The 26269-nt window shown below is 44.2% G+C and overlaps 1 protein-coding gene across 2 annotated transcripts in view; it reads right to left on the bottom strand.

Moving 5' to 3' along the window:
• Positions 1 to 26269, bottom strand: part of LOC126284068 (endoglucanase E-4-like) — a 370904-nt gene that overhangs the window by 80943 nt on the left and 263692 nt on the right. For both annotated transcript variants that reach the window (XM_049982697.1, XM_049982696.1), the window contains exon 3: positions 2584 to 2679. In XM_049982697.1, the coding sequence (XP_049838654.1) occupies positions 2584 to 2679 (96 nt within the window). The remainder of the gene's footprint in view (positions 1 to 2583; positions 2680 to 26269) is intronic.

The following is a 26269-nucleotide window of genomic DNA, read 5'->3' as shown; positions in this document are numbered from 1 at the left end:
TTTCCTCTTGTGTGGTGCACAGTTTTACATTTCTGAACATTTAAAGGAAGTTGCCGCGCTCTACATTACTTTGAAAGCTTACCAAGATCCTACTGAATATCTGTGCAGGTTCTTTGAGGTATTACTTCATTATAGATACCTATACTATCTGCAAAAAGTCTATTGTCCACGAGGTCATTAATGTACAGCATGAACAGAAAGGGTCCCATCATACATCCCTGGGGCAGACCTGAAGTTACTTCTACAACTGACATGACTCCTCATCCAAGATAACATGCTGCATCCTCCCTACCAAATTACTCTCAATTCAGTCACAAATTTCACTTGATAACCCACGCGATCGTACATTCTCCAATAACCGTAGATGTGGTACTCACTCAAATGCTTTATGGAAATCAAGGAATACTGCATGTACCTGACTGCATTGATCCGAAGCTTTCAGTGTGCCATGGAAGAAAAGTGTGAGTTGGGTTGCACATGATCGATGTTCTCGAAATCCAGGCTGGTTTAAGTGGAGGAGGTCATTCTTTTCAAGGTACCTCATTATGTTTGAATATGTTTTCATTGTGGATCACTTCTACCACCCTTCTTGTAGACAGGTGTGATCTATGCTTTCTTGCAAGTACTGGGCAAGATTTTTTGTTCGATGGATCTACGACGGATTTTAGTTAGGAGAGGGGCTAACTCATTCGCAATTTCAGTATAGACTCTGACAGGGATTCCATTGGGCACTGGAGCTTTCTTAAGTTTCAACGATTTCAGCTGTTTCTCAACGCAACTGAATACTTATTTCACTCATCTTTTCAGTGATATGAGAATTAAATTGGGTCACTTCTTGTAGAGTTTGTTTTGTAAAGGAACATTTCAAAACGAAGTTAAGTAGTTCAACTTTTGCTTTGCTACCCTCAATTTCATTTCCTGCCTCATTCGTGAGTGACTGGACAGTAACTTTGGTATCATTAACTGATTTTACTTATGGCCAGAATTTCTATGGGTTTTGTGAAAGATCATTTGACAACATTCTACTACTGGGCAGTAAGTGGTCATAAACAAAACTATTTTTTTTCTTTACATTATTTTAATAGCATCAGTATTATGACGGAACACATACGAAGCACTTGCTCCCAATAATGAGAGTCCAACGAAGAGTTTCGGGCTATGGTACGAGGGTGAGTCAAATGAAAACCTTAAGTATGTTTTAAATATTATTTATTGTGCAGAAGTGGTACAAAGCTGTATCACTTTTCAACATAATCTCCTCCAAGCTCAATGCAAGAGCTCCAGCGCTTACAAAGGCATAAATCCCTTTAGAAAAATATTTTTTTTGGTAGTCCGCCCAACCACTCATGCACGATGTGGCGTACCTCTTCATCAGAACTGAACTTCTTTCCTCCCATTGCGTCTTTGAGTGGTCCAAACATATGGAAATCAGTTGATGATGTGGAATGATGCCATTCCTTGCTCGCTCTCTTCGTTTCCGGTTGGTGGAAGTGAACCCAGGTTTCGTCCCCAGTAACAATTATTGCAAGGAAGCCATCACCTTCTCGTTCAAAGCGCCGAAGAAGTTCTTCACAAGCATCAAAACGTCGTTCTCTCATTTCAGGAGTCAGCTGCCGTGGCACCCATCTTGCAGACACTTTGTGAAACTGGAGCACATCATGCACAATGACTAATCTGTAAAATGCTGCAATGTCATTCAGTGTCACTCGGCGGTTTTCCTTCACTATGGCTTCAACTGCTGCAGTGTTCTGTGGAGTCACAACTCGTTGTGCCTGACCTGGAAGAGGAGCGTCTTCCACTGCAGCCACACCATTTGCGAACTTCCTACTCCATTCGTGCACTTGCCGCTGTGACAAACATGCATCACCATACTGAACCTTCATTCGTCGATGAATTTCAATGGGTTTCAAACCTTCATTAGACAAAAACCGAATAACAGAATGCTGTTCTTCCCTGGTGCAAGTCGCAAGTGGGGTGGCCATCTTTATACTGATACTGCGACGGTACGTGTGCATCTGCACTATGCTGCCACCTACAGGCCATTCTGCACGCTGTTTGTAGCACGCTTACCAAATTGCAGGATAACGGCGCAAAATTTCGATTTGTTATTACAAATTTAAGGTTTTCATCTGACACTGGAACTGGGTGTGGGACGTGGAAGGTGAGAGCGTGTTTAGCAGCGGCTACACGTTTCGGCGCATGTAATGCCGCATGTATAAGATTTTATTTGCTCGCCAAGTATGGAAATATTAGTGTATCGGACTCGGTCGAAAGCTCGTGGATTTGAAACCACTTAGCGTAGCTGGAAACTCGAGAGAATTTTATCACCTAATAACGTCATTCATCTTCTGTTTTGTCCAAATAAATAAGTGGTATCTTTATACGAATCAAAATTATCATGTCCTGAGTTTTACTCAATGACTCTGTGTATTATGTGCAACATTTTAAAGGAAGCCTTGTTTTTGTTTAAAAATTGTATGGAAGCGATGAATATGCAGCACAACAGCTCTGCAACGGTGGACATAGTTTGTGCCCGTGCTAGTGGAATATTCAGCCACGTAATCAGGCTCTGCTGCTACTCACCCGCCGACTTGTACGCTTCCTTGTAGGAGAGCAGTCCCCACGCCAACAGGGTTGTCGTGCTGGCCATTGTGAACCCGAACTTCACGAAGTCGCCAGCTGCAGCAGAAACAGAAATTCACCTTCAGTCGAAAGCACAAACGGTTGATATTTCACTGTGTAGGCTGAACGACTACTGTACCGTTCTGATGATGTGAAAGAAACACATTTAAAAACCTAAAGGCTGTCTGGCAATCATGATTCTGCAGAAAATGACGCTGTCACAGAATAAGGATGATCCATATTAGCAGGAGGACGAACACACATACAGGGTCTTACAAAAAGGTACGGCCAAACTTTCAGGAAACATTCCTCACACACAAATAAAGAAAAGACGTTATGTGGACATGTGTCCGGAAACGCTTAATTTCCATGTTAGAGCTCATTTTAATTTCGTCAGTATGTACTGTACTTCCTCGATTCACCGCCAGTTGGCCCAATTGCAGGAAGATAATGTTGACTTCGGTGCCTGTGTTGACATGCGACTCATTACTCTACAGTTTGGGCAGGCATTTGATAATGTCTTGCTTGGGCCCCATGTCATTCAACCTACACTCAATGGAGCACGTTATCATGATTTCATACGGGATACTTTGCCTCTGCTGCTAGAACATGTGCCTTTACAAGTACGACACAACATGTGGTTCATGCACGATGGAGCTCCTACACATTTCAGTCGAAGTGTTCGTATGCTTCTCAACAACAGATTCGGTGACCGATAGATTGGTAGAGGCGGACCAATTCCATGGCCTCCACGCTCTCCTGACTTCAACCCTCTTGACTTTCATTTATGGGGGCATTTGAAAGCTCTTCTCTACGCAACCCCGGTACCAAATCTAGAGACTCTTCGTGCTCGTATTGCGGACGGCTGTGATACAATACGCCATTCTCTAGGGCTGCATTAGCGCATCAGGGATTCCATGCGACGGAGGGTGGATGCATGTATCCTCGCTAACGGAGGACATTTTGAACATTTCCTGTAAGAAAGTGTTTGAAGTCATGCTGGTACGTTCTGTTGCTGTGTGTTTCCATTCCATAATTAATGTGATTTGAAGTAACAAAATGAGCTATAACATGGAAAGTAAGCGTTTCCGGACAAATGTCCACATATCATATTTTCTTTCTTTGCGTGTGAGGAATGTTTCCTGAACGTTTGGCCGTACCTTTTTGTAACACCCTGTATACACTACTGGCCATTAAAATTGCTACACCACGAAGATGACGTGCTACAGACGCAAAATTTAACCGACAGGAAGAAGATGCTGTGATATGCAAATGATTAGCTTTTCAGAGCACTCACACAAGGTTGGCGCCAGTGGCGATACCTACAACGTGCTGACGTGAGGAAAGTTTCCAACCGAACTCTCATATACAAACAGCATGGCCTGGTAAAACGTTGTTGTGATGCCTCGTGTAAGGAGGAGAAATGCGTACCATCACGTTTCCGACTTTGATAAAGGTCGGATTGTAGCCTATCGCGATTGCGATTTATCGTATCGCGACATTGCTGCTCGCGTTGGTCGAGATCCAATGACTGTTAGCAGAATATGGAATCTGTGGGTTCAGGAAGGTAATACGGAACGCCGTGCTGGATCCCAACGGCCTCGTATCACTAGTAGTGGAGATGACAGGCATCGTATCCGCATGGCTGTAACGGATCGTGCAGCCACGTCTCGATCCCTGAGTCAACAGACGGAGACGTTTGCAAGACAACAAACATCTGCACGAACAGTTCGATGACGTTTGCAGCAGCATGGACTATCAGCTCGGAGACCATGGCTGCGGTTACCCTAGATGCTTCATCACAGACAGGAGCGTCTGCGATGGTGTACGCAGCGACGAATCTGGCTGCACGAATAGCAGAACGTCATTTTCTCCGATGAATCCAGGTTCTGTTTACAGCATCATGATGGTCGCATCCGTGTTTGGCGACATCGCGGTGAACGCACATTGGAAGCGTGTATTCGTCATCGCCATACTGGCGTATCACCCGGCGTGACGGTATGGGGTGCCACTGGTTACACGTCTCGATCACCTCTTGTTCGCATTGACTGCACTTTGAACAGTGGACGTTACATTTCAGATGTGTTGCGACCGTTGGCTCTACCCTTCATTCGATCCCTGCGAAACCCTACATTTCAGCAGGATAATGCACGACCGCATGTTGCAGGTACTGTACGGGCCTTTCTGGATACAGAAAATGTTCGACTGCTGCCCTGGCCAGCACATTCTCCAGGTCTCTCACCAACTGAAAACGTCCGGTCAATGGTGGCCGAGGAACTGGCCCGTCACAATACGGCAGTCACTACTCTTGATGAGCTGTAATATAGTGTTGAAGCTGCATGGGTAGCTATACCTGTACACGCCATCCAAGCTCTGTTTAACTCAATGCCCAGGCGTATCAAGAGGTGGTTGTTCTGGATACTGATTTCTCAGGATCTTTGCACCCAAATTGCGTGAAAATGTAATCACATGTCAGTTCTAGTATAATATATTTGTCCAATGAATATCCGCTTATCACCTACATTTCTTTTTGGTGTAACAGTTTTAATGGCCAGTAGTGTATTTTAGTAGCACAGTTGCAACACGATACAATATCTGACAAGGATAGTTAAAAAGAAATGGTGGAGCAGCTCCTCGTAAGCCACCCTGTTATGTAATCATAATGCTAAGCGACGCTTGAGGTGGTGTAAACAGCGATGCTAATGGACAGTGGATGACTGAAAAGGAGTGATTCAGATACAGAAGGGTTCCATTTTAGTGAGTGCATGGAGTAAGTTACATGCCATCATGTGTGGAACCAAAAGTGAAGTATGGGGGAGACAGTGATACGGTATGCGAGAGTTTTCAGTGTTGAGGGTATGGTCCCATTATTGCACTTCAGAAATCGCAGAAATGTCTTGGGTTCAAAATGGTTCAAATGGTTCTGAGCACTATGGGACTCAACATCTGAGGTTATCAGTCCTCTAGACTTAGAACTACTTAAACCTAACTAACCTAAGGACATCACACACATCCATGACCGAGGCAGGATTCGAACCTGCGACTGTAGCGGTCACGCGGGTCCAAAAGGAAGCGCCTAGAACCGCATGGCCACACCGGCCGGCAATGTCTTGGGATACGAACAATACTGCGTACAGTAGAGGAACAGTTCGGAGACTGTTTCTATCACCGTGACCCTGACACTTTCACAAAGCAGCAATGATTTGTGGACAAGAACATTCCTGGAATAGACTGGCCTGCACAGAGTCCCGACCTGAACCAAATGGAACACGTTTGGGACGAGTTACGACGTCGACTTCGCCACAGACACCACCATCCGACATCATTGCACTCTCTGATTTCGATTCTTGAGGAAGAATGGGCTGCCATTCCTCTACAGACATTGAGACACCTCACTGAAAGTTGAAGCTTTCATAACGGCAAAGGTCGACGCACCCCATATTAATGACCAGTAACAGAGGTCTTTCGATCAGAAAGGATATACTGGGCTGAATACGCAGCAGCAGCTCATAAGACACAGTCCCTCCCTTTGCTCATAGACCTTAACACTTTTATCTATATAGTGCCGTAGAAACGCTCGTTACATTTTTTAATCAGTAAATTGTCGACAATGTGTTTTACTGTCCATTTGTCCATATCTTCCACATTTCTCTTCAGTTTACAGTACATTGTTAGTTTTGGAAGCCGTGTTATCTGCTTAGTACCCTGAAGCCTTTCCCTTCTCTGCATTTTTTCGTAGCGTTTTTCCTTCTAAGGTTTTCAAAATGGTATATCTATAACCTCGTTCATGCCTTTAACAGGAGTTTGAGGATTGCCTTCGCATTGCTATATCTTCTGCAAATCTAAGCATTTATATGTTTTCCACGTCTATAATTATTCTCGCAATATATGCCATTTATTGGTTATTTGATTCACAATGAAATTTGGAACAATACAGGGGATGGCTGTTCCTTTTCTGAACACCTTTGCTCACTCTTCCAAGTTTTGCCTCACTACTTTTTATTTTAGCAACTGATGTGTGATTCCTGTAAATCTTTGAATATTTTCGTGTCCCAGCTGTCTAACTTAATGCACCTTAGATTTACCATCATTATAGACGAGTCTATATCGTCTACAAACAATGGATAATTATTGGTGATTTTTGTTTTATGGGCATTAGGCTGGGTGGCGCAAGGCAAAATTTTCTCCTAACGTTTCGTCACCAGAGGCGTTAACGAACTCAGAAAGCATTTACAATCTCAAGTAGACTCAGCAAGCCAAACTATTTGTACGTAAGGATGCAACGGTCGGTTCGTGACGTCTTCAGACCGCTGCCTCAGATCACTGTGTCGCGCTGTCATTCATTATGGAGCCTGTAGTGGAGAAGAGCTGCAAATGTTTGGTTTATTTAGCTCTAAGGACTACAGTTTGTCTAATTTCAGTCCTCCTCCTTTTCTCTTAAAGGTTTTTTGTGCCTCTGAATTTCTGTGGCCTCTCTGTACGTCCTAGAATAGGAATGATTTGTTCTTGCTGAAGCCATAGTATCAAAGAAACGAATTTGGTGGTTCCCCGGTTCAATTGCGTGATATACTACTGTAAATTTCTACACTATATGAATTCTATCAACTACAAGGATTCTTATAAACACCGGGCCTTCTCAAACGAAGACTGTCCTTCACTGAGCTTAGATGGCTCTGTGCTCAGGCTTACACTATAGGCCACTAGCTGCCACCATCCTTCGTAACGAAATGGCGTGCTTAGGACAATGGACTACAGAACACGAGCTATATCGGATTCAGATTCTTATCCAACGAGCTGCACCATCTCCGTCCGTATTCCAACAAAATGGATATTCCGTGAGGGAAATTCGTCGTACCTTACACCGGGCCCGTCTTAGATAATATGAGAAGCTAGGTGGAAGCGGAAAACAAAGAGGAAAGGTCGTCTTGCAACAAGTCGGCGATGCTTCTTCGAGAAGCTTAGTGAAGACACACAGAGTTAAACGCGTTTTCCGTCTGCCGAAGATACTCAACAGCTCTCCTAGGCACGGTGAAGAACAATCTTAGTTAGAAGGTACGAAATTATACATGGGACAAACTTGTGGCACTACTGAGAAACAGATGCGTCGAACCTCGACAACTCCCACTTGTGGACCAAATTTGCAGTGGCCGTGCATTGTGTCAGTACGGGTCGCAGTATGGCTTACACAAATACCAAAATAGTCTCGTCGATGTCTTCGCACAGGGGCTAGCGTACTAAAGAAGCGATGGAAATTCGCATTCCGGTAAGTCTCGTAAACAGAAATACATGTTACCAATATAGCACAGCACGGGATCCAGCAGTCGTGATATTATTAATATCACAGCAAGTAACAAGGGGAACTAATGGCTGTACATGGGATGATGCTTCGGTGGCGAGTTAAATATTCGGATAAAGACAGCGACGATGGTCACACGCCAGCCCGGAAGCGAATTTCGGCGCTCGGCTGCCGACAGATGGCAGAGCACGGTAGGAACGGCATCCTTTGCGTTGATCGTCCGACAGGTGACGTAGTTGTCCTTCCTACTACCAATAGGAAATCTTCGTAACTGACCAACAAATTTGGCGCCTTCACGCCTTCTCATTTCCCAGCAAAACAGTCATCAATACGAAGATTGTTTTGAATAACACAGTGTCTTATCAGGCTTGTTGTTGATGGAGGTGGTATGCTTCTGCCTTCCTCTGATTTTGGGACTGACTTTCGGAACTGACTTTCGCAGCGAGTTGTAGGGGGGGGGCCTACATTTTAACATGGATTCCAAACCACAGTCCAACTCGGCATTTTTCACATCAAAAAACATTGCCAGAGGAGAAAAAAGCGATAAGAGACAGATAAATGCCCTGAAGTTGACTGGGCATCGAACCCGAGAGCATTGGATTTGTGGCATGGTACTCTACCAGTCAGCCACTGAGCCCCGCATAAGACTTGCATAAATAGGCGGCTTCAGTCATTGCTCAGTAGTGTGTTCGTCGCACCTGAAGATATCGGTCAATTGTGCCGATGAAATATTGCGGCGATTTAATAAGATTCAACGCCTCGCCCGAGAACCGCTTCTACAATATTCGTGTCTGCTTCACCATAATAATGCACGCGAACTGCTATAATACCTCAGCATCCATATTCGCGAGACATAGGACCGCTTGGCTTCTTTATGTTCCCAAAAATAAAGAAAACCTTAAACGGCCTGTTTAGAGTTTAAAAAGGCACCGCCGAAACACCCAAAGGTATCGCAAAGTCGAGTCCTAGAAACGTTTCGGGGATTGGAAAGAGCGCTCGCATAAGCATATAATGGGGGCTATTCTGAAGGGAATAACATTCATCTGAAGTAGACAAATAAATATAATTCTTCCTCAAAACCAAAAATTCCCGTTATTTTTTTGAACGCACCATGTATTGCAGATTCAGCACATGAGAACGGTTTATGATGGCATCACATCAGGTAACTTCTGATTTCGTCTTGAACGATCCGTTCATTTCATTTCTGTACGTTTCATTCATTTCGCGTAGCAACGAAGTGGACTCCGATCTGAACGATGCAATCAAATCGAGCGCCACCGTCAGCGATGTGATATTTCCTCTCTTAATGTGAACTTTAATCCAGTACGATGGTGGATTGTCTGGCGATCACGAACTGTACGGCTTCACCACTCTTCTTTTTGGTCATCAAACACCGATTATATAAATGCCATCTTCACAAAAACTGGAACAGGATATTTGCAACAGACCACGCGTGCTCTCTGCAGCAGTTACGGGCTGGGAACAGAACTGTAGAGCTTGCGTGATTTCCAGAGTTCTTCGGGCACAGGGAACGCGACCTGTAGCTAAACAAGATGACCGCATCTAGACGTATGGTCCACTGTACGAGAGAACTTCAGAACGTAAGTTACACAATATTATGCCAACACAAGTAACTTTTATTGAATGCTGCACTACATTTCAAAGTGACACGGATGCATGACACTGTCTGTCAACAGTCATCAAGTTTCTGTAAACGAAGGTCGGAATGTTATACCAATCGTTCAGTTCCTCTACTGCAGAAATTCGCTCCTTGGTCATGGAGCTATTCTAGAACCGCTGTGTGGTGAACATCGCCGTCATTGGAAAATCTCTTCCCCTCGCTCCGACCGCCTCTTCAGATGTCTTACCAAAAAGATGGAAAAAAGATGGAAATCGCGTAATGCAAGATCTGAACTTCCCGATCAGCACCACTCACCTCTGAGCGGCCTTGGTCAAACTCTTGGCGTCATTTCTCTACACGTGGACGGGACACTGAATTTGTTCCACATACTCCCAGAACTTCACGTGAATCTGTGAGCAGTTTAGACATTTAACCCACAAGAACCTCACTGTCTATTTTGAAGAGTGTTTCCAGTGGCGGCGCCATTTAGATCGCACACTGTGATGAACCTGTTATCTCTACCGGAGCAGGAAACCCGTAGCATGTATTCTCTTCTGACAACGCGCGGTGGGATTAGCATAGGACGTCATATGTAACTTACTTTTTCAAGTCCCTATGTAAGACGCGTGTTCCGTGGCTACAGCGAAATCAGCATTTACAACCCACCTGGCAGAATAAACCTGTGTGCCAGATTGGGACTCGAACCCAGAACTTAACGTTCACAGAAAACTGTGTACCAGCACAACCATCGGAGCGAGCCTCACAGCCGAATTCACAGCTTCAGTTTGCAAGATTGTACGGCGAAATGACGTGATGGAGAACAGCTTGTACACGTCACATACGAATAAGGCCGTAGGAGTGTTCTGACTCGCCGACAGCTGCCTACAGGGCAACCGGTATATGATCACGGGACTAGTCCCCATTCCTTCCAGCCGTTGTAGCCAGTGGATGAATCCAAATGATGCCGCTGGTTCTTTATTCAAACAGCTCCTCATTTTCCCTCACGAGGGTGGTGGACCCCAATCAATCCTCCCTAGCCGCGCGGGTTTAAGCGAGCGGTCTCTGGCGCTGCAGTCATGGACTGTGCGGCTGGTCCCGGCGGAGGTTCGAGTTCTCCCTCGGCCATGGGTGTGCGTGTTTGTCCTTAGGATAATTTAGGTTAAGTAGTGTGTAAGCTTAGGGACTGATGACCTTAGCAGTTAAGTCCCATAAGATTTCACCCTCATTTTGAACAATCCTCCCTGCCTCAGAAGAATCCGAGAAGGTACCTGGAATAGAAATTGGGTCACCCTTCCACACCGAAGGCAGTGACGCGACCTGTATGGCTATGGAGGCTGTGAAGAGTAGCTTGTATCAAGACGAAGTTGCAATTCTGAATTGTATCTTCTGCATATCACCTGATTGTCCGGCTTTGGTTTCTATTTATTTGTCTTATTTATTTGAGCATTAATTTCACCTTACAAGATGTTCAGCCCTGTCTCTTACATCCAAATGGATACTGATGGTGAGTTAACATTGCAGTAAGCATAGTAGATGAGCAGCACATAATAATAAGAAAGTAATAGTGATAAGACAGGTTCGATACAAACAGATTTACTGGATTACTTTGTAACAGAGACAGATAATGTGCAAGGAGTATAGAATCTAACACATGAACTACAGAGGTGTGTGTGTGTGTGTGTGTGTGTGTGTGTGTGTGTGTGTGTGTGTGTACACAATTCAGAAGCAAAAATCGTTGAACATACCGCCGTTTTGCGTAAACATCTTTGAACATGGGGTCAATTCACGTAAAGGGAACGTAATTTCATAGCTACAGTATGACTGCTGCCTCACTTTAATACTTCGCTGGGATTGTCTGGAGTGTTGGAGGTGTGAGGGGGAAAGGAATGGGAGGGGGAGAGGGAGTGTAAAACACAGCTGGGCTAGTTCCGCCATTTTTCTTGTTTCAAATTTGTTGCCACCACTGCCATCTTTTCCACCACCACAATCTTGGCTTTTTTGGAGACTGCAGTGCAGACTGATGGTGGAAACTTGAACTGTGTATCAGGTTTTCCAGAGCTGTGTGACTGATACAGGTCTCCACAACAGTTCATCATATGCATGTGTCATCACTTCTGCGTAACTACCGCAATCTACATCCTCTTGGACATGTTTATTGGACTTAAGCCGTTGTCCCATCTCCAAATGTTTTACCTCCCACAGGTACACAAGCTTCATGGACTGTTCTTTGATGCATCTGGATGTGTCTTACTAGCTGATCTCTTTTTGTAACCAAATTGTACCATTACGCTCTTTTCTCCCCAGTTACATTACTTACTATATTAGTTACTCGATTTACCCGTCTAATATTAATAATTTTTCAGTAGCACAGTATAAGGCTAAAAGCCAGAAAAATAATTTCAAAAAGACTCCCAAGCACTTAAATTTATATAGAACCTAATAATACTTCCCGTTTTCAGAAGCACATTCTCTTTATTGATAATCTCGGTTTTACATCCTTCCTATATCGACCATTATCAGCTATTTTGCTGCCCAAATCGCAAAGTTTATGTGCTACAAAAGTAGTCCTTATAAACCATTTTCGCCTCCATCACTTGATGCAATTCGGCTGCATTCCATCACCCTTATTTTACTTTTGTTGGCGTTCATACTGTAACTTCGATTAAATGCCGTGTCCATTCCATTCAGCTGTTATTTCGAGTCCAAGAAGACTTTAAAAAAATTATTTTTTACATATAGAGTCTACATGCCCGAAATGATGGCCTATATTTTTGAAATACACTGTGTACGGAACACAAGCATAGATCCGGAAGATCCGGAAAAATGAAGATCAGACGTCTCGGAAGAATCATCCAGGCATGCACCCAAGCGTTTTAATGCGAAGGTGAAGCTTTTTTTCCTCATTCCTGGACTTTATTCCGATTTCCAATTTGGTTTGGTTTCCTTTACTGCTTGTTCAGTGCATAGTCGTAACAAACTTGGGGATAGGCTACAACCCTGTCTCACTCGGCCCTCAACGACCACCTCCGTTTCTTGTCCTTCGACTCTTGTAACTACAGTCTGATTCCTGTAAAAATTGTAGATAACATTTCGCTCCCGGTGTTTTATCCCTGCAGCCTTCAGAATTTCAGTGTACTCTAGTCAGCATAATCAGAAGCCTCCTGAATACTTCCCAATGAGCGATCCGAATGGGGGACATCTTTACGTGCTGAATGTTTTACCCAAGAGGAAGCCATCGTAATTAAATATACCGCTGAGCCTCCCCTTGCATCCAGTCGTTCGCTGCACCGTGTTGGCCAATGTTAAAGGCCAGACCAGTCAGTTTGTTGCCCTTGCAGCTACTGAAAAGGCTGCTGCTCCTCTTCAGGGACAAAATGTTAGCCCGGCCTTGTTGTTGAGACAACGAGCCACCCCAGATATAGTAATCATTTTTATATGCATAGCATGTGAATAATACGTAATAAAAACAACAATAATAACAATAGTAGTAACTGTAATTCGTCAGACGATGCCAGAATAGTACAGCCAAGAGAATTTGGGGTCGACAGAAAGAAGGGAGCCATTATCCAGGAAATTTTATCACGAACCATCTCAAATCTGGAATTCATTGGAGAAAATCTCATACTTCTCCGAAATTCACACACGAGTCCCACAATGACAAGAACTACCGCCACTCTTTTTCAGCATCGTACTGGAAAATAATCCGAGGGGAAGGAGCACCGAAGTTATCCGAACTGGAAAAGAGAAAGGAAAAAAGAGTCACTGTAAAAATGTTTAGCTTTTGTAGATGACTTGGCTTCTGCAGATGACTTAGCTTCATTAATGAACAACAACGCCGAAGCCAAACTTAAATGCTGTCAAAAAAATTGTACACCCTTTGAGAGGTTTGCAATTCATTCGAGATTGTTGCGACAATGCATATGGAGTACATGAAATGATAACATTTACAGATCAATAGAACATGCGGTTCTGAGGTACCAGGTATCGACCCTTACTAAAACACTATTATTAGTACGTAGTGTAGCCTCCAGGGCGGCAATACGGTCTCTGACTATGGCATCCAGTCCATCGTGCAGATGGCAGGTACTGCCCTGGGATACATTATTCCTCGTCTGCTCGACCTGTTCACATATTTCTGTAAGATCTGTTGGTTGACGAGTCGGACAAGTCACTTCTTATCTGATCATATCCCACACGTGCTCGACTGGACTCGAGTCAGCAGATCGTCTGGCCAGGGAAGTTGCTGTACGGCTTGCAGAGCACATCGAGTTTCACTCGAAGTGCGTGGGCGAGCATTATCCTGTTGGAACAACACATCACCTTCCTGTTGCAAGACCGGAAACAGAACGGGTATAACAATGTTCTGCACGTACCACGTAGCGAGCGCTGGTTAGCGTACCCCCCTCCCCTCCTCCCCGAAACACCAAAGGTGAACGAGAATTGTGGATTATCGCACCCCAAACCATAAGGCCTCGGTGGGGCCAGAGAGTCTTGGATGAATGCACTCCACGAGACAGCGCTCATCTGGTCTACTTCGTACACGCAAACGTCCGTAACTTGCGTGCAGGCAGAAAACCATGGCGCGCCATTCCATCTTCCAAATGATCCTCTGAAGGCACTAGTCAAGCCGTGCACGTCGATACTGTGGCTGGAGAGCAAGAGGTGTGCGTGCCCGTGGTCTTACTTACTTACTTTTAGCGGCTTCTCCACGCTTTAGCGGTTGTCCTGTATTCCCATTCGCCAGCTTTCACACTTATGGCAGTCTTCCTCTTTCGGCCGGCCGCTGTGACCGAGCGGTCTGAACCAGTTACAGCTGCCCATGCAGCTTCAACACAATGCCACAGTTCATCAAGAGTAGTGACTGGCGTACTGTGACGAGACAGTTGCTCGGCCACCATTGACCAGACGTTTTCAACTGGTGAGAGATATGGAGAATGTGCTGGCCAGGGCAGCAGTCGAATATTTTCTGTACCCAGAAAGGCCCGTACAGGACCTGCAACATGCGGTCGTGCATCATCCTGCTGAAATGTAGGGTTTCACAGGGATCGAATGAAGGGTAGAGCCACGGGTTGTAACACATCTGAAATGTAACGTCCACTGTTCAAAGTTCCGTCAATGCGAACAAGAGGTGACCGAGACGTGTAACCAACAGCACCTCATACCGTCACGCCGGGTGATACGCCAGTATGGCGATGACGAATACACGCTTCCAATGTGCGTTCACCGCGATGTCGCCAAACACGGATGCGACCATCATGATGCTGTAAACAGAACCTGGATTCATCCAAAAACATGAAGTTTTGCCATTCGTGCAGCCAGGTTCGTCGTTGAGTACACCATCGCAGGCGCTCCTGTCTGTTATGCAGCGTCAAGGGTAACCACAGCCATGGTCTCCGAGCTGATAGTCCATGCTGCTACCGGCTGAAGTATCCGTGCGGATCTAGGCGCTGCAGTCTGGAACCGCGAGACCGCTACAGTCGTAGGTTCGAATCCTGCCTCGGGCATGGATGTGTGTGATGTCCTTAGGTTAGTTAGGTTTAACTAGTTCTAAGTTCTAGGGGACTAACGACCTCAGAAGTTGAGTCCCATAGTGCTCAGAGCCATTTTTTTCCATGCTGCTGCAAAGGTCGTCGAACTGTTCGTGCAGATGGTTGTTGTCGTGCAAACGTCCCCATCTGTTGACTCAGGGATCGAGACGTGGCTGCACGAACCGTTACAGCCATACGGATAAGATGCCTGTCGTCTCGACTGCTAGTGATATGAGGCCGTTGGGATCCAGCACGGCGTTCCGTATTACCATTCAGAACCCAGTCATTGGATCTCGACCAACGCGAGCAGCAATGTCAGGATACGATAAACCGCAATTGCGATAGGCTACAATCCGACCTTTATCAAAGTCGCAAACGTGATGGTACGCGTTTCTCCTCCTTACACGAGGCATCATAACAACGTTTCACCTGCCAACGCCGGTCAACTGCTGTTTGTGTATGAGAAATCGGTTGGAAACTTTCCTATTGGCCGCACATTGTAGGTGTCGCTACCTGCGACAACCTTGTGTGAATGCTCTGAAAAGCTAATCATTTGTATATCACAGCATCTTCTTCCTGTCGGTTAATTTTCGCGTCTGTAGCACGTCATCTTCGTGGTGTAGAAATTTTAATGGCCAGTAGTGTACTATCCCTCAGGTAGCATATGCCGTCATCGGATCAAAATCGACGTCTATTCAGGTACACTATTTTTTTTTCTCAGCAGTGTAGCGCTACATAAACTGCATGAAATCTCCTGTAAAGTGGGAGTCCAAAGTTTCTATTAAAAGACTCGGTAAATGGACACAAAATGAACAGGAAAACCACTGGAAACACAGTACGGAAATATCTCACAGCTCATTCACTTCTAGTACTTAGGAGAAAGTATCGAACCCCAGGGACTGAAGACAATCTCCAACACAGAATGAATATTCAAACTGCAAAAGGCGTACAGACTGACATGGAATCACTTTAACAACTTCCCCTTTTACGGTGCAGAAACCACAGTTATTAGAGGGACAACAATTCATGATATAGAGAAACAAGAACGAAAAGTTCTTAGAAAAATCTACGGTGCTGTTGTCCGAGACGGAACTTGGATCAGACGACCTAGAAAGGGACTTTACGAAACACAGACAACATCATAGATAAATGCAGGAGAGGATCCTACAGTACGATCCTATGTACGATGGACGAAAACAAACAAAGAACATTTTTAACATCATTAATGGAAACAAATTAAAGACATGTTGGATGAAAGAAACACATGCATCCTTGCAACCTTCGAAAATTTCAGGAGAAGGAATCGCGAACAGAAAACAATTCAGATGTAACATCAACAACAAGAAACTTGAACAAGTATCAACGAAAGAAACAACAGGGGAAATGTGGACAGATCAAAGGAAGAAAAAACACAGTGAATTAATGAAGAAGTTTGGGAAAGAAAAGGAAATGAAGCTGTGACTGGCTCTCAAGTTCACCTGTTCTGCTACAATTGAATAACCGAGAATAACAATAACAACAACAACAACAACAACAACAACAATAACAACAATAATAATATAACAGAAAACCATAATTATATGTATACTATGAGAGCAGTGCGTAATAATAAAAATAATAATAACCCAGATGTTCACATGAAGCGTACAGAAATGACAAGCTGAAGGATTTCACGTGAGAGTGTTCTACAGGTTTTTGAAAAAGATTGCTCTGGAAAGTCACAGTCTTGAACATACTGCTGGAGATAGCTTTGGCAGGAGGAAAGAATTTGCTGGAAACCTTTGGAGTCGGATGAGAACTTGATGGACCTGCTTGATTAACTACTTAGTTAGATAAGGTAGTATCTGATGTTGGAGGGAAACGCGATGTATTCACATGTACCTGTGTAATGATATGTGACTTTGCAGTATAACTTTCTTTAAATTTTTCTTCATTTTCTCCCTTTTGTTTTGATTCTCTACGTAAGATTTTATATTGTAATTCGAAATATAACAATTACACAGTTATTACGTACTATGTACAGTACTCGAGGTCTACTGTAGATGTCCGGAGGGCATTACGAATCACCTCGAAGGGAACGATCTATTGATACACAATCAGCATGGTTTCAGAAAACATCGCTCTTGTGCAACGCAGCTAGCTCTTTATTCGCATGAAGTAATGGCCGCTATCGACAGGGGATCTCAAGTTGATTCCGTATTTCTAGATTTCCGGAAAGCTTTTGACACCGTTCCTCTCAAGCGACTTCTAATCAAGCTGCGGGCCTATGGGGTATCGTCTCAGTTGTGCCACTGGATTCGCGATTTCCTGTCAGAAAGGTCGCAGTTCGTAGTAATAGACGGCAAATCATCGAGTAAAACTGAAGTGATATCAGGTGTTCCCCAGGGAGGCGTCCTCATCTATATAAATGACCTGGGTGACAATCTGAGCAGTTCTCTTAGGTTGTTCGCAGATGATGCTGTAATTTACCTTCTAGTAAGGTCATCCGAAGACCAGTATCAGTTGCAAAGCGATTTAGAAAAGATTGCTGTATGGTGTGGCAGGTTGCAGTTGACGCTAAATAACGAAAAGTGTGAAGTGATCTACATGAGCTCCAAAAGAACTCCATTGGAATTCGATTACTCGATAAATAGTACAATTCTCGAGGCTCTGAATTCAACTAAGTACCTGGGTGTTAAAATTACGAACAACTTCGGTTGGAAAGACCACATAGATAATATTGTGGGGAAGGTGGGCCAAAGGTTCCGTTTCATTGGCAGGACACTTAGAAGATGTAACAAGTCAACTAAAGAGACAGCTTACACTACACTCGTTCGTCCTCTGTTAGAATATTGCTGCGCGGTGTGGGATCCTTACCAGGTGGGATTGACGGAGGACGTCGAAAGGGTGTAAAAAAGGGCAGCTCGTTTTGTGTTATCACGTAATAGGGGAGAGAGTGTGGCAGAGATGATACGCGAGTTGGGATGGAATTCATTAAAGCAAAGACGTTTTTCGTCGCGGCTAGATCTATTTACGAAATTTCAGTCACCAACTTTCTCCTCCGAATGCGAAAATATTTTGTTGATCCCGACCTACATAGGTAGGAATGATCATCAAAATAAAATAAGAGATATCAGAGCTCGAACAGAAAGGTTTAGGTGTTCGTTTTTCCCGCGTGCTGTTCGGGAGTGGAATGGTAGAGAGATAGTATGATTGTGGTTCGAGGAACCCTGTGCCAAGCACTTAAATATGAATTGCGGAGTAGTCATGTAGATGTAGATGTAGATGAGGGCAGACCTAAAGGCATTAAAATACGTGCTTTATTACAAAAAAGGAAAATCATTATTCAGATACGATTTGATTTAGTTGTCTAATAAAGACCCTTTATGCTGAAGAACGGATGTATGTTTTAGCCACGAAGCTGTATTTTCATCGTGGGTCCAGTTCAGACAACTCAGTTAAACGGTTACGCCCGCGGTACGCGAGAAAGGTAAGCCACGACCCAGGTGTTAACAAAAAATTCATGCCATTCCTGTCTGTTATTCAAGGTTGCCAGCGAGATTTCCGATTTTTAACACAGCACCTAACAGACACTGAGTCACTCTCGATTAGCGGAAGCTCTTGGTTAGTCGTCACTCAAGTGGCTGTCTCTGTGGAATATGAGTAACAGTCAGGACAGGCAGAACCAGCAACTACGCAAAAATCTAATCTTTAGAGCTGAAATACTTTCTAAACGTGTCTCACATTTGCTTCATGGATCATGATGACTCGCGTTTACACATAAATGGTCCAAATACAAGAAACTTTGTGAGCAATTACCACGAGATATGATAGAAGACACCCGTAGTTTCAACTACTCGTATGTTTCCAGAATGAGATTTTCACTCTGCAGCGGAGTGTGCGCTGATATGAAACTTCCTGGCAGATTAAAACTGTGTGCCCGACCGAGACTCGAACTCGGCACCTTTGCCTTTCGCGGGCAAGTGCTCTACCATCTGAGCTACCGAAGCACGACTCACGCCCGGTCCTCACAGCTTTAATTCCGCCAGTACCTCTTCTCCTACCTTCCAAACTTCACAGAAGCTCTCCTGCGAACCCTGCCGAACTACTGGAAGAAAGGATATTGCGGAGAGATGGCTTAGCCACAGCGTGGGGGATGAAACTTCCTGGCAGATTAAAACTGTGTGCCCGACCGAAACTCGAACTCGGGACCTTGGCCTTTCGTGGGCGAGATACTGGCAGAAGTAAAGCTGTGAGTACCGGGCGTGAGTCGTGCTTCGGTAGCTCAGATGGTAGAGCACTTGCCCGCGGGACTGAGGAAGCCTGGGGTATACAAGATTACCTGCACTGAGGAAAGGCCTACATAGGACAGACTATTCGAACAGTTCAAGATCGATGTGGAACATCAAGCATACACGTCTGCTCCAGCCATTGCTGAACACTGTCTTAATGAAGGGCGCAATATGGCGTTTAAAGAGACGCAAATTATTGCCTCGGCTTCCCGTTACTGGGCTTGTGTATTGAAAGAGTCAATTGAAATACGTCTGTCTGATGATATTATTAACAGAGGTAAAGGTTTTCCTTTAAGTAAGACGTGGAATCCTATTTTATCACAGATAAAACGACAACGGTCTGGTCTCCGACCGGCTGCATTTTAATTTTGCGATTCCTCGCTTTTGACAGTATTCACCGCTGGCGCCGCTGCAATTCTTCGCCTCACAGAAGGCAGCTCTTCCGTTGCTCGCGCACACGCAACGGCCAGTACCCGCGGCATAAAGGAGCCGCCGAATCTGAGGTCTCCTCAGTTCCGGCGTGATTGTGCACTCAATCTCACCTGAAGATGGTGGCCAGATGGTCCGCCGAAATAACGTGTTGTCGTCAGGACGATGGAACCCGGCTGCAAACCCGTGAAAAATCATTAGCTATAAAATTTTATTGTAATCAAACAGGAAACTTACAAGACCATTATTTTTCGAAATAGTCTCCTTGCGTTTCAACGCACTTGCTCCATCGTTGTACAAACTCCCTGTTCCCATCATTAAAGTAGGTTATCTGTTGAGCTCCGAGCCAGGACTGCACCGTTTCTTTCACTGCTTTGTCCGAGGCAAGTCGACGGCCTCCGAAAGCCTGTTTGCGTGGACCAAACAAGTGAAGGGGCAAGATCGGGACCATATGGAGGATGATCCAGCACTTCAGATTGGAGTTTCTGGAGCGTTTCAGCAGTGTGGGCAGCAGTATACGGAGGGGCATTGTCGTGCAACAACACAACAGCTTTCGACAGTAATCCTCAGTGTTTGATTCGAACTTCAGGCTTCAGCCTGGCAGTAAGCATCTCACTGTAACGTACATTGTTTATTGTTGTGCCCCTTTCCCCATAATGCTCCAGTACTGGACCATGTGCGTCCAAAAAACCGTAAGCATCAGTTTTCCTGCGGATGGTTGGGCCTTGAACGTTTTCTTGGACGGCGAATTTGGATGTTTCCGCTCCATACTCTGCCGTTTCGACTTTCCGGCTCCTAATGATGGATCTATGTTTCGTCACCAGTAATGATTCTGTCTAAGAAGTTGTCCCCTGCGTTACCATAGCGATCCAAATTTCATAGGCAGAACCGTGACTAATTTGCAGACGATGTGCCACTTCGTCAACAGTTAATCATCTGTCTAAGAGAATCATTTCACGTGAGCGCTCAATGGTTTCTTCATTTCTGGCGGTAAACCGTCATTCGGCTCCTTCATCGTGCGTAACACTTGTGCGTCCATTTCGGAATTTTTCAATCCATTCGTAGACATCAGTTGTGGTAAAACACTGTTGCCGTACTGTACCGAAAGTCTTCGATGAATTTCTGCCCTTGATACACCTCCCGACCACAAAAAACAATTCACGAAGGTTGCTCTTCTTTGGTGCGGAGCAACCATGAAAAACAGCACGGCAGCGATTACAAAACTAACCGAGCAGCTCGAAAATTGCAAAGATATAACAGAAAATAAACAAAGCATGTGCCATCAACGTAGAACGACAGTACTACCAATATATATATATATATATATATATATATATATATATATATATATAATTTGCGGATAATAATTGACTTACCCTCGTATTTTGACGCACTATATAGATTAAATACTTACTTATTTTAGAAGCATTCTCGCAGGTGAAATTACCTGTACAGTGGTTATTTTGATGTAGTGGTCGTGCAAACCCGTGTCACGATGGTCGCAATTCAGTTCTAACGTCAGTGTCTCTATGCTTGAAAGAGTAGTAATTATATAGCGTGTAATATATTCATTTAGCGAGTGTGGCAACGGTAGCGTCAGTAGAAACGGTACTAAGGTTACTAAGGAAGTGTGACAACGCCACTGTCACTAGAAATGGTTCCAAAGCTACTAAACTAATGCATGTTGTAAGGGTAGCCTTCACAACTGTCAAGTTTCCTTGTGTCGGACGAGCAGGAAAGACGTAAATAATATATTCAAGTAGAGAGAGTAACATAACGATTCTGCAAGCAGAAACTGTGCATGCATGTACGGCTATAGACAACAGGTATCGATACAATTCCTGCGTATCGAATCTTACCTTTATTCTTCTCTGCCTCAGCGAAGCCCACATGTGGCGTAGGGATGTCGTAGTACCCGTGTACAGGCGTAACAGTTTTGTCACCAGCCGGATTGGCGCTCGGGAGTTGATCGGAGGGAGACTGCAGAATGCCATCACAGGCGAACATGATGTGCGCAATCACGAGTCGGCAAGCGGAAAGTTGGGGCGGATATTAATTATTGTTGGTTCGTAGCAGTTTGGTATGAATAAAAAGACTACTGTATTTTCCGAAGTATTACATATACAAATATGGTCTGTGCATGGACAAAACCGTAAACTCAACACGTTTGCATTTTGCACTCCACAAATGTTCTAAGATTGCCCCTCTGGTAACACGACAGATGTCCAAGCGGCAGTCAATTTCGTTCTTTACATTGTGTAGCAACATCGTGTGACGGGTCATCACAGCAGCACTGATGCTTACTGTGAAGTATTCCAGTGTTCTTGGCAGTGGGGTACGTAAACACGGTCCTTAATGTACCTCCGCAAAGAAAATGCCGCAAGGCGTTAGCTCAGGCGACCTGGAGGACCACAGGGAACAGAACTACGTCACCTTCAACACAACGCCCAATCCAGCAATGCGGAAGTTCGTCTTTTAGGAAGTGATAAACGTCGATGCTCTAATGAGGGGCTCCTGCTGGAAGACGTAATTCTCGGAATGAGTAGCCACTTGTGGAAATAACCACAAATGCACCATATCAAGCTAAGAAGCACCCGTCACAGACTTATCAAAATATGGTTCAAATGGCTCTGAGCACTATGGGACTTAACATCGGAGGTCATCGGTCCTCTAGAACTTAGAACTACTTAAGCTTAACTAACCTAAGGACATCACTGCTACATAAGAATGCTGAAGATTAGATGGGTAGATCACATAACTAATGACGAGGTATTGAATAGAATTGGGGAGAAGAGGAGTTTATGGCACAACTTGACAAGAAGAAGGGACCGGTTGGTAGGAAATGTCATGAGGCATCAAGGGATCACAAATTTAGCATTGGAGTGCAGCGTGGAGGGTAAAAATCGTAGAGGGAGACCAAGAGATGAATACACTAAGCATATTCAGAAGAATGTAGGTTGCAGTAGGTACTGGGAGATGAAGAACCTTGCACAGGATAGAGTAGCATGGAGAGCTGCATCAAACCAGTCTCAGGACTGAAGACAACAACAGCAACAACAAGGACATCACACACATCCATGCCCGAGGCAGGATTCGAACCTGCGACCGTAACAGTCACGCGGTTCCGGACTGAAGCGCCTAGAATCGCACGGCCAACGCGGCCGCATGGCCTTTTCACAGGAGAAAAACGGCCCATACAGCTACAACTGTTAAACAGAAAACATGAACCTTCGGCAAATCTCGTTCATGTGCCGCAATTTCATGAGGATTTTAAGTGCCTTACACTCTCGGATTGCATAGATCAATCCTTCAAAATACAGGGAAGGTGTTTCGTCGCTCAGCGAAATGTTCATCCTCAAATGCTTCCTGCCGAGACCTACGAGAAAGACAGGGAGCGGTGCGTACGTCACGAAAGTAGGTCAAGCTCTCTCGCTCACCTCAGCAAACAAACTGCGTTTCTACACCTGCTAGCTCGTAACTGGATGCGTATTTACAAACAAGAATTGCATCTTCTGCTGGAAAATGGTTCTGAGCACTATGGGACTTAACATCTGAGGTCATCAATCCCCTAGACTTAGAACTACTTAAACCTAACTAACCTAAGGACAGTACACACATCCTTGCCCGAGGCAGGATTGGAACCTGCGGCCGTAACAGCAGCGCGTTTCCAGACTGAAGTTCCTAGAACCGCTCGGCCACAACGGCCGGCTCTTCTACTCGAATCCGCTATTGTGGAGTTTAATTGTTTAGTAGCCTCACAACGATAGGAAGTCCATATAGGCCTACCAATAATTTATTACCGATGTACTGAGGTACAATGAAATTACAATCATACCAAAATGATTAACCATTGCATAAGGCACCATATCTTGTATGAAATGAAGATTGCTACGCAGAAGAGACTAAATGCTATAAAAAAAGCCGTTATACCATTTATGTCGAGAATAGATCTTAAATTTTGTTATATGACTAGTAATCAGACTTCATAATAGCAGATTCCAAAAGGTGGATGTCCAGTTGCATAACACTCTAAGGATGATTTCTGGAGTAATTAAACCCACTCCAACGCAATGGCTCCCAATACTAAGCCACATCCCACCGCCACACCTGCGACGTACTGACGCCCTTGCACGTGAATACAAAAACATAATGGGAAATCGAAGCCTGCCAATCCGCCAAGACACTGAGGCGGCAAACACTAATAGGCTTCGATCTAGGAACCCGCCAACAAGAACAGCAAGGAACTGTGTACAAGAAGGTTTCAGTATAACAGACGCATGGTCTGAAAAATGGGACGCATGGCAAAGTCATAACATTCCTCGTATCACACAAAAGCCACCTGGTTTTGACCTACCACGCAAAACGTGGTCCACTCTAAATAGGATTAGAACTCGTCATGGCAGATGTGCTTACTCCCCGTATAAATGGCGTAAAATACCATCCCCTCAGTGTGAGTGCGGAGAAAGTCAGACCATGAGCCACATTGTTGAAGAGTGTCCCAGAAGAGCCTATAATGGGAGCCCCGAAGGCCTCCTGCTCGCAACTCCAAAGTCGATAGATTATATTAATAGACTTGATGTTTGTTTGTAATCCGTAAACTTTATTATATTAGTAATGTTTGTTTGCAATTATTAACGTTTGTTATAGTAGTGATGAGTCTGTTTGTTTCTTTTGTGTCTGTATTGTAGGGAAGCAGCCTACTCACGCCGTAGAAAATTTACATCAGTCTTTCCATTGTGTGCCAGCCAGTCCGCTGTAACTAGCTCTGACGTCATAAATGTTGTGCAATACTTTAAAAATCAAGTAAATAACCTGAAACGTTGCTAGCACGTCAGGAGTAATACTGTATCATTATGTGTTGAATATCAGTTCAATAACTTTAACCACTTTCGAAATTTAGACGTTTTTCTGTAAGAATCATTGGCGCAACAGAAAAGAGCTAGAAGCTTAAAAATTCATATTTAGATTCCTTTTCCATAATAATTTAGTAGAAACAGTATTCTGGATCTCACAAATTAAAATTTTAGTTGAAATTCATGATTTTCTGTTTTTGTCTTAAAAATTAAGGAAGCAAGACAGATTAAGTAGGTGAATGAATAAAGCTAGGATGTTTAAATTTATATAGAAGGGAGATGCGCTACAATCAACAGAACAACTATAAAACTGTAGCGATAGCGTATTTCCAAAGGGCAATTTCACAACTCGTCTACTGCGTGTAGTGTGATTAAATTAATTCTCTCGCCCAAAATATTGGACTTAGCCACGTCATACTTTTATTATGATTACTTACCCGTGTGCTGATTGCACATTTAAATTGAGAGCTTCATTGCCCATCAGCAAAGGAAGCAATGATTTATTTGATAACTTAAAGTGGTGCATTACTAGCCCAGCGGCTAGCCGGGACAGCGGATTTAATCAGGCGTTCCCTTAGCCGTCCGCACCGCGGCTTTATATATAAGAACGCTGCACGAGACAGTAAGGCCCCAGTTCTCTCGTAATGCCACAGTTCTCTCCAGACGCTGATCTGCGCACCTCTTGTGCCGGGAGTCGCGTGGCGTCGGTATCATTGCTATAAACAGCCTCGGATGCCGTAATAAGTTACTCGGCATACGCGTAACCATGAAATCGTTTTCGAGTGAAGTTTTAATTCTGGGATGACTTTGATGATCCATCTTCAGTTCGCGTATGTCGTATTTTCACGTGCCGCCGCGGGACAGAGATTCTACCAATATTTAGCGTGGCGTTTGATGAACATTATCATCAAATTATGGCGAGCATTCACTTAAACATATAATTTGTAGAGTTATAGTTGCATCAGTGCATTAGACTCTGAACTGCTCTGGTAGTTGGATTGTGTGGATTCTTTTTGGTATGTGACTTTCAGAATATAGTGAACATTTTTGAAAGAAACGTTTTTGATTATGAATCCCAGACAATCTCCTAATTCCTCAGAGCTATAAACTGTAGCTATAAGTGTATTTCTCAGGTGAAGTGGGCACTAGGAATTCTAATTACAGGCTTCACGTTTTACTAATCACTTTCTGGTTGCCAATATTGTAGTTAGAGAGCCAGTGTTGAGAACGGCAAACAACAGCATTAAATAAATCATAGGAACATTTTAATAACAAATATTTTCATACGCCGCCCCACGTATGGTGCATCCATATGCCGCCCCACGTATGGTGCATCGTTGGGGAAGACATTCCACATCGTTTTTCATTCAACAATTATTCCATACGCCGCCCCACAGTATTGCCATACGATAAATAAATAAATAGCAGATTCCAGTAGAAGATGCAATTCTCGTTAGCACGTACACAGCCAATTGCGAGTTAACAGGTGTAGAAACGCATTTTGTCTGCTGAGTTGAGCGAGCGAGCTCCGGCCTACTTTCGTGACGTACGCGCCGCTCCCTGTCTTTCTCGTAGGCCTCGCTTCCTGCAATATGATGCAAAACTGAAGGCGGCGGACATGATCTCCAATTTTAACTGTGGCACGAGCT

This window comes from Schistocerca gregaria, chromosome 8 (genome assembly GCF_023897955.1).
Source record: "Schistocerca gregaria isolate iqSchGreg1 chromosome 8, iqSchGreg1.2, whole genome shotgun sequence".
NCBI classification, from domain to species: Eukaryota; Metazoa; Arthropoda; class Insecta; order Orthoptera; family Acrididae; genus Schistocerca; species Schistocerca gregaria.
Note: the sequence above shows the minus strand (reverse complement) of the source record. Positions and strands in the feature narration are given on the sequence as shown.